This window comes from Nerophis ophidion, linkage group LG04 (genome assembly GCF_033978795.1).
Source record: "Nerophis ophidion isolate RoL-2023_Sa linkage group LG04, RoL_Noph_v1.0, whole genome shotgun sequence".
Classification (NCBI taxonomy): Eukaryota; Metazoa; Chordata; class Actinopteri; order Syngnathiformes; family Syngnathidae; genus Nerophis; species Nerophis ophidion.
The window spans coordinates 14688466-14701299 of NC_084614.1; the positions used below are offsets into that span (position 1 = coordinate 14688466).

The 12834-nt window shown below is 37.2% G+C and overlaps 1 protein-coding gene across 1 annotated transcript in view; it reads left to right on the forward strand.

Annotated features, from left to right (window-relative positions):
* The window catches only part of otud6b (OTU deubiquitinase 6B), an 8241-nt gene extending 3565 nt beyond the window's left edge, over positions 1 to 4676 (forward strand). The window contains exons 4-8 of the mRNA XM_061897180.1: positions 2056 to 2256; positions 2324 to 2438; positions 2499 to 2560; positions 4053 to 4159; positions 4329 to 4676. Coding sequence (XP_061753164.1) covers positions 2056 to 2256; positions 2324 to 2438; positions 2499 to 2560; positions 4053 to 4159; positions 4329 to 4413 — 570 coding nt within the window. The 3' untranslated portion in view covers positions 4414 to 4676. The remainder of the gene's footprint in view (positions 1 to 2055; positions 2257 to 2323; positions 2439 to 2498; positions 2561 to 4052; positions 4160 to 4328) is intronic.
* The last annotated feature ends 8158 nt before the right edge of the window (positions 4677 to 12834 follow it).

The following is a 12834-nucleotide window of genomic DNA, read 5'->3' on the forward strand; positions in this document are numbered from 1 at the left end:
GTAAGCAGGCGCTAATTATTTTAAAACCTCTTCTCACTCCGGCACTTACCAAAGGCATGCAGTAAAAAATTGAGTGTGACGTAAGCTTGGACCTTAAATTTTACTAAATAGCTCTTAATATTCTTCCCTTTATGCGATTTCAAATTACCGGTATTGAAATCAGCCTCCTCCATTTTGAAAACGATGACAGGGGAAGTTTCACTCGTGACATCACGAGTTTGATCCGGCGGTAATACTAAGCATGCACTAATTATTTTGCGAAACGAGATTGACCCGGCAGTAATTCAGGGCAGGCGCATACTATATGCCCGGCGGCAATTCAAGGAAATACGGTATGCCTGAAAAAAATAACTATACAAGTAAGCATGCTAACAGCTGGGTGCTAACAGTAAGCATGTGTCATATCGCGAGTTATGACTCTGCCTAAAAAAGTAGCTATACAAGTACATACCAAAGACTATAAAAAAAATGGGAGCCATTACCTCCCTGCTTGGCACTCAGCATCAAAGGTTGGAATTGGGGGTTAAAGGCCTACTGAAATGATATTTTATTATTTAAACGGGGATAGCAGGTCCATTCTATGTGTCATACTTGATCATTTCGCGATATTGCCATATTTTTGCTGAAAGGATTTAGTAGAGAACATCCACGATAAAGTTTGCAAGTTTTGGTTGCTAATAAAAAAGCCTTGCCTGTACCGGAAGTAGCAGACGATGTGCGCGTGACGTCACGGGTTGTAGGGCTCCTCACATCTGAACATTGTTTATAATGTGAGCCTCCAGCAGCGAGAGCTATTCGGACCAAGAAAGCGATGATTTCCCCATTAATTTGAGCGAGAATGAAAGATTCGTGGATGAGGAAATTTAGAGTGAAGGGCTAGAAAGAAAAAAAAGGCGATTGCAGTGAGAGCGATTCAGATGTTTTTAGTCACATTTAGTAGGATAATTCTGGGAGATCCCTTATCTGCTTAATGTGTTGCTAGTGTTTTAGTGAGATTAAATAGTACCTGATAGTCGGAGGGGTGTGGCCACGGGTGTGTTTAGGGAAGTCACGAAGCTGCAGCAGGACAGAAACTCTGCTGACCTTTGGTAAGACACGACTTATTACCACAATAATTTGAGCAAGGATGAAAGATTCGTGGATGAGGAAATTTTCGAGTGAAGGACTAGAAAAAAAAAGGCGATTGCAGTGAGAGCGATTCAGAGGTTTTTAGACACATTTACTAGGATAATTGTGGGGAATCGTTTATCTGCCTATTGTGTTGCTAGTGTTTTAGTGAGTTAAATAGTACCTGATAGTTGGAGGGGTGTGTTGAGGGAAGTCACAAAGCTGCAGCAGGACAGAAGCTCCGCTGATGTCTCCGGTAAGAGGCGACTTATTACCACAATTTTCTCACCGAAAACTGCCGGCTGACATGTAGTCGGGATCCATGTTTGCTTGACCGCTCTGATCCATAGTAAAGCTTCATCTCCGGGAATTTTAAACAAGGAAACGCCGTGTGTTTGTGTGGCTAAAGGCTAAAAGCTTCCCACCTCCATCTTTCTACTTTGACTTTTCCATTATTAATTGAACACATTGCCAAAGATTCAGCAACACAGATGTCCAAAATACTTTGTAATTGCCCGATGAAAAGAGAGGACTTTAAGGCGTAAGTGGTGCTGGATAATATGTCCCCTCCAACCAATAACCTCACAAACACGCGTCATCATTCCGTGACGTTTTCAAGAAGAAACAGGCGGGAAATTTAAAATTGCAATTTAGTAAACTAAAGCGGCCGTATTGGCATGTGTTGCAATGTTAATATTTCACCATTGATATATAAACTATCAGACTGCATGGTGGGTAGTAGTGGCTTTCAGTAGGCCTTTAAATCCCCAGAAATGATTCCCGGGCGTGGCCACCGCTGCTGCTCACTGCTCCCCTCACCTACCAGAGGGTGATCAAGGGCGATGGGTCAAATGCAGAGAATCATCTCGCCACACCTCCTAGTGTGTGTGACAATCATTGCTACTTGAACTTGTGTGGAAGAAGTAGTTAACGTTGTTGCGGCGGCAGGACAAGAAGGCGGCCCAGGAGAAGGAGCGCGAGAGCAGGATCGCCGAGGCCGAGGTGCAGAACCTGCAGGGCGTCCGCCACCAGGAGGGCCTCAAGCTGGCGCAGAAGCTCTCCCAGCGAGGTCTCCAGATCAAGGAGATTTCCTCCGACGGCCACTGCATGTACCGCGCCGTGCGGGACCAGCTGGCACGGCGCCGCCAGGTAAGTGGTTTTCCCCCGGCCGACTGTGTGCCCGCCGTCTTGTCCACGCTGATTTCTGGCCCTGCAGCCCGAGTTAAGCGTGGAAGAACTGCGGGGTCGCACGGCGGCGCACATGAGGAGCCACGCCCAAGACTTCCTGCCTTTCCTCAGCGACGCCAACACGGGGGACGCGTGCACGGCAGGTGTGGTCACATGTCGGGTGTGTCAGGTGAATATTCCCGCTCATGGCCGTTGTCTTGCAGAGGCCTTTGACAAGTACTGCGCTGATGTCCAGCACACGGCAGCTTGGGGCGGCCAGCTGGAAGTGAGTCCCGCCGCCTTTTTTCACCTGTGCTCTCATATACTGCAGGAATAACATTCAATATACTAAGGTGAAGGGCACAACTCCTGTTTAATATTATTTATTTTTCCAGTATTAGCAGGGAATATACACTAATACACCCAATTATTATTATTATTATTATGAAAAGACAAGATATTTTCAGTAAATACTCCAATTTTAAAATGTTTGGTTCAACACAACAATAATACATTACACATTTTTCGAACAACCCACCCTAATAATAATAATTTCATTTAAAAATGCATTTAATTTAAAACATATTTGACGTAAACCCTATATTTGTGTACAAGATATTTTCAATAAACCTTACATTTATATACTTAAAATATATATTTTTATATCACCACAACAATAATAAATTACAAAATTTTAAAAAAATCCACCTAAATATTATTATTAACATTTACACAAAAATGCATTTAACTTACAATACATTTTCAGTAAACCCTACATTTGTGTACAATACTATTTAAAATATTTGATAATTTTCATCACCACAACAATAATAAATCAAATACTTTTTGTAAAACCTACCTAAATGAGAATATTAATTAAAAAACTATTTATTTTGCAAGCTCTATTTTTTCATGAGCACAATAACAAATATAATAATTTTTGATACGCCACTTAAATATTATTGAAAAACATATTTAATTTATAAGACATTTTCAATAAATTGTACATTTATATACTTTATTATCCAAAATATGTAACTATTTTTTTTATCACCACGATACATTTTTTTTAGAAAACCCACCTTATTAATACTAATAATAATTTTAAAAATACATTTCATTTACCAGATAATCCTAAATTTGTATGCTTTATTATCTAAAATGTGGAAATATTTTTTATCACCATAACAGTAAAACATTTAATATTGTTTAAAAACCCACCTAAATAATAATATTTTATAAAACATGTTTTAAGTAAACCCGAGATTTGTATACTCTATTTTTAAAATGTTCTAATTATTAATTATCAGCACAACAACAATACAAACATTTTTGGGGAATGCCATTTAAATAACAATAATATTAAAAAAATGCATTTCATTTACAAGAAATTTTCAGTAAATCCCATATTTGTATACGGTTATTTAAATTTTTTTTTTTTTTAAACAGTAATTTAAATATTATTTTTAAAACCCACCTAAATAATTATAATACTAAAAAACCTGCACATTTGTAGACTATTATAGAATGTTTGTGTTTACCACCACAACAATAAGTTAATATTTTGAAAATTCTACCTAAATCATTATGATAATTGGATTTATGAATTTTTCTCCACATTTTTTTCCAGGATATTCGATCATGTTGCCATTGAAGAGCTAGAAATATTGCTACTTAAAAAACAAACAAAAAAAACATTCATGTTATTGTTTTTTTCTGGAAGTGTGCCAAAGTACGCAATGGAAGTATTAATATTAATATTAGTTGTGGTCAAACAGCTGCAAGCTCTGACTAAAGTTCTTCAGCTGCCAATCGATGTCATCCAAGCGGACTCCCCCACTATCAAAATTGGGGAAGAATTTGACGGCGACGCCATCACTCTGGTGTAAGAACACTGTCATTTTTTTTTAATCTAGATATTATATATTACATATATTAATTGTATTTATGTTATTGTATAAATATATCTATATGTAATAAATTGTATTTGAATACTTTTAATGATATAAATAGTCTTTATTCTAAAATGGACTTGACTTACTTGTCCTGTGCAGCTACATGCGTCACGCCTATGGACTGGGGGAACACTACAACTCTGTGGAGCAGCTGAAGGAGCCCAGCGCCGTGGAGAGCGCCTGAGAAGAAAACGCCACCATCAACCCGAGGAAACGGATATTTGTTCAAATCATGTCCCACGACACAGAAGCCGACATGGACAGGGAAGCCTCCCAGCAAAATCAATAGCAAATAAAGTTTACTAAATAATGTCAGTGTGTACCCTTCTATTACTCACAGGACATTACAGCATTAATCATGTGTGGAAATATTGTTTTTCTCAAAGGTGATCGAAATTATGTGCGCGAGTATTTACTGTGATTAAAGAAAGGTGTGATTTATTTGAACATGTAACCTCATTTGTGCAGTGTTGAGTGTCATGCTGCTATTCTACCGCCAGATGGCAGCAAACACGGTGACGTCCTGTAATGGGGAAATAAAAATAAAAGGTTAATTGACGTTGCAACTGCAAAAAATAGTCATTGAATTTTAATATTTACCATAATTAGTAACCTTTGACAAAACCGGCAATTATAATCCTATTTTATCTTTCACTTCACTTTTTAAATGCGGCCATGATAGTGCAGTTTTTTTTTTTAAACTGTCAACTTAATCCACTATTTACACGCTTCTTGCATTGGCCTCTCATGAGTTGTGTTGTCTTGCTGCTTTTCTACCGCTAGATGGCAGCATAGACACTGAAACATCCTTTAATGACATTTGAAATATTTTAATTGAACTTTGACATTGACATTTTTTGCAACTCTGGGTCTGCAAAATTTGGCCATATTTTGTGATATAAGTGAGTATTTCAGCCAAAAATGGTCATATTTACACAGAAAAATCACTACCTTAATTAGCTACATACGGCTAAATTTACAACTGTAGTCTTATTCTATTATTTTTTTATTACCCCTATACATTTTTGCCATTTTCCACATTCAACTATATCCACATTTTGTTGGCCATATTCATAAAGTTAACACTTTTGGCCTCTCATTAGTTGTGTTGTATTGCTGCTCTTCTACCGCTAGATGGCAGCAAACAAACACTGAAACATCCTGTAAGGACATTTGAAATATTTTAATTGAACTTTAACGTTAATTGAAATTTTTTGCAACTTTGGGTCTGCAAAATGTGGCCATAATTTGTGATATAAGTGAGTATTTCAGCAAAAAAATTGTCATATTTACACAAATAAATCACTACCGTAATTACATTCAGCAAATTTTGCAACTGTAGTCTTATTCAATTGTTTTTATTTCACTTGTTAAATGTTGCAATTCTTAACGGTTAACTACATCCACTATTTATTTACATATTTTTTTGGCCATATTGATAAAGTTAACACTTTTGGCCTCTCATTAGTTGTGTTGTCTTGCTGCTTTTCTACCGCTAGATGGCAGCAAACACACACTGAAACATCCTGTAATGACATTTGAAATATTTTAATTGAACTTTGACGTTAATTCACATTTTTTTCAACTCTGGGTCTGCAAAATTTTCCCATATTTTGCAACGTGAGTATTTTAGCAAACATGTTTAATATTTACACGGAAACATTACCACTAAATTTGTAACTGTAGTCTTACTCTACTTTTTTAAATTTTTTTATTTCATTTGTTAAATGTTGCAATTTTTCACAGTTAACTATATCCACTATTTATTTACATATTTTATTAGCCAAATTGTTAGTGCGTCTGCCTCACAATACGAAGGTCCTGCAGTCCTGGGTTCAAATCCAGGCTCGGGATCTTTCTGTGTGGAGTTTGCATGTTCTCCCCGTGAATGCGTGGGTTCCCTCCGGGTACTCCGGCTTCCTCCCACTTCCAAAGACATGCACCTGGGGATAGGTTGATTGGCAACACAAAAAATTGGCCCTAGCGTGTGAATGTGAGTGTGAATGTTGTCTGTCTCTCTGTGTTGGCCCTGTGATGAGGTGGCGACTTGTCCAGGGTGCACCCCGCCTTCCGCCCGATTGTAGCTGAGATAGGCGCCAGCGCCCCCCGCGAACCCGAAAGGGAATAAGCGGTAGAAAAATGGATGGATGGATTAGCCAAATTCTCAAAGTTAACACTTTTGGCCTCGCATCCGTTGTTGTTTTACTGCTTTTCTACCGCTGGATGGCAGCAAACACACACGGAAACATCCTGTAGTAACTTAACGTTAATTTTAGTTTTATTTATTTACACTTAAAGGCCTACTGAAACCCACTACTACCGACCACGCAGTCTGATAGTTTATATATCAATGATGAAATATTAACATGCTGATACGGCCTTTTTAGTTTACTAAATTGCAATTTTAAATTTTGCGTGGAAGTATTCCGAACCGTTCAAAGCTATAAGTTGTCTCTTTACATCGCATAATTCCACAGTATTATGGAGTTCTATGTTGCTGAATGTTTTGCAATTTGTTCAATGAATAATAGAGACGTCAAAGAAGAAAGCTGTCGGTGGGAAGCGCTGTATTTCGGCCGCCTTTAGCAACACAAACACAGCCGGTGTTTCATTGTTTACAATCCCAAAAGATGACGGTGAAGCATTCCTATGGAACAGAGCGGTCAAGCGAACACGGCTGGATTGGACCACACACACAAAGTACAGTGTATTATGCAACGATCATTTCGAAAGATCGTGTTTCGAAGAGGGTCCCTTGCGAAGGGTAGAGATGGGCATCGCCACCACCCGTCAACTGGTGCTGAAGAAAGGTGCGGGGCCGACCTTCAGGTTGTACAGGTACGACCATATACGTATAAAATACTACACGGTCTAGCTCCATCCTATCTAGCCGATTGTATTGTACCATATGTCCCGGCAAGAAATCTGCGTTCAAAGGACTCCGGCTTATTAGTGATTCCCAAAGCCCAAAAAAAGTCTGCGGGCTATAGAGCATTTTCCGTTCGGGCTCCAGTACTCTGGAATGCCCTCCCGGTAACAGTTCGAGATGCCACCTCAGTAGAAGCATTTAAGTCTCACCTTAAAACTCATTTGTATACTCTAGCCTTTAAATAGACTCCCTTTTTAGACCAGTTGATCTGCCGTTTCTTTTCTTTTTCTTCTATGTCCCACTCTCCCTTGTGGATGGATCGGTGGCCATGTACTGCTTGCCTGTGTATCGGCTGGGGACATCTCTGCGCTGCTGATCCGCCTCCGCTTGGGATGGTTTCCTGCTGGCTCCGCTGTGAACGGGACTCTCGCTGCTGTGTTGGATCCGCTTTGGACTGGACTCTCGCGACTGTGTTGGATCCATTATGGATTGAACTTTCACAGTATCATGTTGGACCCGCTCGACATCCATTGCTTTCCTCCTCTCCAAGGTTCTCATAGTCATCATTGTCACCGACGTCCCACTGGGTGTGAGTTTTCCTTGCCCTTATGTGGGCCTACCGAGGATGTCGTAGTGGTTTGTGCAGCCCTTTGAAACACTAGTGATTTAGGGCTATATAAGTAAACATTGATTGATTGATTGATATAATCTCACTAAAACACTAGTAACACAATAAGCAGATAAAGGATTTTCCAGAATTATCCTAGTAAATTTGTCTAATAACATCTGAATCGCTCCCACTGTATAGTCTTTTTTATGTATTTTTTTCTAGTCCTTCACTCTCACTTTCCTCATCCGCGAATCTTTCATCCTCGCTCAAATGAATGGGGAAATCGTCACTTTCTCGGTCTGAATCGCTCTTGATTGCAAACAATGTTCAGATGTGAGGAGCTCCACAACCCGTGACGTCACGCGCACATCGTCTGCTACTTCCGGTACGGGCAAGGCTTTTTTATTAGCGGCCAAAAGTTGCAAACTTTGTCGTCAATGTTCTCTACTAAATCATTTCAGCAAAAATATGGCAATATGGCGAAATGATCATGTATGACACATAGAATGGAGCGGCTATCCCCGTTTAAATAAGAATATCTCATTTCAGTAGGCCTTTAAAAAAACACTTTAAGTTACACTTCAAAAAATTATTTTACCTGGGCTATGTTACAATTATAATAAAATACTGCACGCATAGGTTTAATTGCACCTATTTGTCAACTTAATCCACTATCTATGTTTTCATTTACATATTTTGTGCGATTGAACTATTTTCTTCATCCCGTGCCGCGTTGCTGCAGAGTCACCTGCCGATGGAGGAGAACACCGAAGTGCATTCTCCACCCGGGAAGCGTCTGAGACGCTCGGCGTGAAGTAGCCATGCATAAAACATCAGCTTTAATTGCAAGGCCACAAACTAATGACTTTGGACTGGTTAACAGCGGGGGAGCCGTGCCGACCCGATGAAAAAAATCATCACGCGGGAGAGAGAGCGACGGCGAGGAGGGGAAAAAAGAGAAAAAGAGCGGCCTCTAATTGATGAATAATTGAAGCGGGCATAATTGTGACATTTTCTTTCAATCAATTTCCAAATGGTGCGGGGGCGAACACGGAATGAGAAATTTCTTCCTGGAAACAGACTTTAGGTACTTTATACGGTTTTTGTTTCATCTGACCTCACGTGGACAAAGATAAGACCGTTTGGAGGAAAGTTCTGTGGTCAGATGAAACAAAAATAGGCCACAATGCCCAGCAATATGTTTGGAGAAGGAAAGGTGAGGCCTTTAATCACAGTGAATTATGTGAAGTGAATTATATTTATATAGCGCTTTTCTCTAGTGACTCAAAGCACTTTACATAGTGAAACCCAATATCTAAGTTACATTTAAACCAGTGTGGGTGGCACTGGGAGCAGGTGGGTAAAGTGTCTTGCCCAAGGACACAACGGTAGTGACTAGGATGGCGGAAGCGGGAATCGAACCTGCAACCCTCAAGTTGCTGGCACGGCCGCTCTACCAACCGAGCTATACCATTCCTACCGTCGAGCATGGTGGTGGTAGTTATATGCTTTGGGGCTGTTTATAAAATCAGGACCGCATTAAAGAAGCTGAATAGAAGGTAAAAGATTGGAAATTGAAGGTAATAGAACTGAATGAAAGGTAAAAAATGGTGTAAAAAAAGGCAAATAAAAGGTGAAGGTAGTAAATACAATATAAAATAAAGTCAACAGAAGGTAAATAAAAGTGGAAGTCATGTTCAAAAAATGGTATGTCGAGATAAAAGAAGGTGAATAGAAAGTAAAAGTTAAATAGAAGGTAAAAAAAGGAATAGAGAAGTTAAGGGACGATCAGAGAAGGTAAAAGACAGTTAATAATAGGTAAAATAAGGAGTATAGAAGATAAAACAAGGTAAAAAAATGGTCAAATAAGGTAAATAGAAGGTACATAAAAGGTAAAAGAAGAACATTGAAGGTAAAACATGGTAAAACAAGGTCAATGAAATGTAAAAAAAAGGAATAGAGAAGTTAAGGGACGATCAGAGAAGGTAAAAGACAGTAAACAATAGGTAACATAAGGATTATAGAAGATAAAACAAGGTAAAAAAAATAGTCAAATAAGGTCAATAAAAGATACATAAAAGGTAAAAGAAGAACATTGAAGGTAAAACATGGTTAAACAAGGTCAATGAAATGTAAAAAAAAGGAATAGAGAAGTTAAGGGACGATCAGAGAAGGTAAAAGACAGTAAACAATAGGTAACATAAGGACTATAGAAGATAAAACAAGGTAAAAAAAATGGTCAAATAAGGTAAATAGAAGGTACATAAAAGGTAAAAGAAGAATATTGAAGGTAAAACATGGTAAAACAAGGTCAATGAAACGTAAAAAAAAGGAATAGAGAAGTTAAAGGACGATCAGAGAAGGTAAAAGACAGTAAATAATAGGTAACATAAGGAGTATAGAAGATTAAACAAGGTAAAAAAATGGTCAAATAAGGTAAATAGAAGGTACATAAAAGGCAGAAGAAGAATGTTAAAGGTAAAACAAGGTGAAAGAAGGTCAAAGGTGGTAAATAGAAGGTGCGTAAAAGGTAAAATAAATGAAATAAAAGGTAAATAAAATGTAAAATAAGAAATGTATAAGCTAAAAGTATGAAAACAAGGTAACATGATCAAAGAAATGGAAAATAAAGACAAGAGAAGGTAAAAGATAAGGTAAAAAATGGTCAAAGGTGAATAGGAGGTAAAATATGGAAAATGAAATGTAAAAGCAACTAAATAGAAGGTAAAAGGAGAAATATTGAAGGTAAAAGGAGGTCAAAGATGGTAAATAAAAGGTAAAAGAAGGTAAAAGATAAACACAAGGTAAAAAGAATGGTCAAAGAAGGTGAATAGGAGGTGAAATAGCGAGAATTAAATGTAAAAGCGGCTAAATAGAAGGTAAAACAAGAAATATTGAAGGTATAAGGAGGTCAAAGATGGTCAATAAAAGGTAAAAGAAGGTAAATAGAAGGAAAAGGATAAACACAAGGTAAACAAAATGAACAAAGGTGAATAGGAGGTAAAATATGGAAAATTAGATGTAAAATAAGCTAAATAGAATGTAAAACAAGAAATATTGAAGGTAAAAGGAGGTCAAAGATGGTAAATAAAAGGTAAAAGAAGGTAAATAGAAGGTAAAATATAAACAGAGGGTAAAAAATGGTCAAAGAAGGTGAATAGGAGTTAAAATGTGGAAAATGAAATGTAAAATCAGCTAAATAGAAGGTAAAACAAGAAATATAGAAAGTAAAAGGTGGTCAAAGAGGGTAAAAGGAGAAATATTGAAGGTAAAAGGAGGTCAAAGATGGTAAATAAAAGGTAAAAAAAAATGGTCAAAGAAGAAGATGAATAGGAGGTGAAATATGGACAATTAAATGTAAAAAGAAATATTGAAGGTAAAAGGAGGTCAAAGATGGTAAAAAAAAAAGGTAAAAGAAGGTAAATAGAAGGTAAAATATAAACACAAGGTAAACAAAAATAGTCAAGGAAGGTGGATAGGAGGTGAAATATGGAGAAATAAATGTAAAAACAGCTGAATAGAAGGTAAAACAAGAAATATTGAAGGTATAAGGAGGTCAAAGATGGTAAATAAAAGGTAAACAAAGGTAAATAGAAGGTAAAAGATAAACACAAGGTAAACAAAGTGAACAAAGGTGAATAGGAGGTAAAATATGGAACATTAGATGTAAAATAAGCTAAATAGAAGGTAAAACAAGAAATACTGAAGGTAAAAGGAGGTCAAAGATGGTAAATAAAAGGTAAAAGAAGGTAAAAAGAAGGTAAAATATAAACAGAGGGTAAAAATGGTCAACGAAGGTGAATAGGAGGTAAAATGTGGAAAATGAAATGTAAAAGCAGCTAAATAGAAGGTAAAACAAGAAATATTGATGGTATAAGGAGGTCAAAGATGGTCAATAAAAGGTAAAAGAAGGTAAATAGAAGGAAAAAGATAAACACAAGGTAAACAAAATGAACAAAGGTGAATAGGAGGTAAAATATGGAAAATTAGATGTAAAATAAGCTAAATAGAAGGTAAAACAAGAAATATTGAAGGTAAAAGGAGGTGAAAGATGGTAAATAAAAGGTAAAAGAAGGTAAATATAAGGTAAAAAATGTTCAAAGAAGGTGAATAGGAGGTAAAATGTGGAAATGAAATGTAAAAGCAGCTAAATAGAAGGTAAAACAAGAAATATAGAAAGTAAAAGGTCGTAAAAGATGGTAAATAAAAGGTAAAAGTAGTTAAATGGAAGGTAAATCAAAGTAAAAAAAGAAGGAACAGACAACATAAAGGACAGTCAGAGTAGGTGAAAGACATTAATAAAATGTAAAACAAGGAATATCGGAGATAAAAGAAAATAAAACAAGGTACAAATGGTCATAGAAAGTAATTACAAGGTAAGTAAAATGTAAAATAAGGAATGTAGGCGATAAAACAAGGTAAACAATGGTCAAAGAAGGTAAATTGACAATTCACAAATAAAAGGTAAAACAAAGGAATAGAGAAGGTAAAGGACAGTAAAAGAAGGCAAAGTAAGGATGATAGAAGATTTAAAAAACTATAAAAATAAGGCAACAAATGGTCAAAGAAGGTAAAATAAAAAGGTAAAGGAATGTAAATAAAAGGTAAAATAAGTTATATAGAAGGTAAAATAGGGTAAACAAAAGGTAAATAAGATATATAGATATATAGATATATGGTAACACAAAGTAAAAGACTTAAAGAAGGTAAATGGAAGGTACAAATAAGTAAATAGTAAATGGAAAGTAAAAGATGAAAGAAGGTACAGGGTGGAGGTCAATGAAAGTAATTACAAGGTAAATAAAAAAGTAAAACAACGTTAAAGGAGTTGTGTTGCAGTACTGAAGTATTCACCGCAGAGTATTTCTGAGCTAGGAATGTGTATATTTTCACTCCTGTTGCAGTACTGAAGTCATGACTTGATTAGCATTCTCCTCGCGTGCAATTCTAGCAGGAAATGACATTTAGCTTCCACGCATGGACCATAGTCATCCATCACACACACACGCACGCACGCACGCACGCACGCACGCACGCACGCACGCACGCACGCACGCACGCACGCACGCACGCACGCACACACACACACACACACACACACACACACACACACACACACACACACA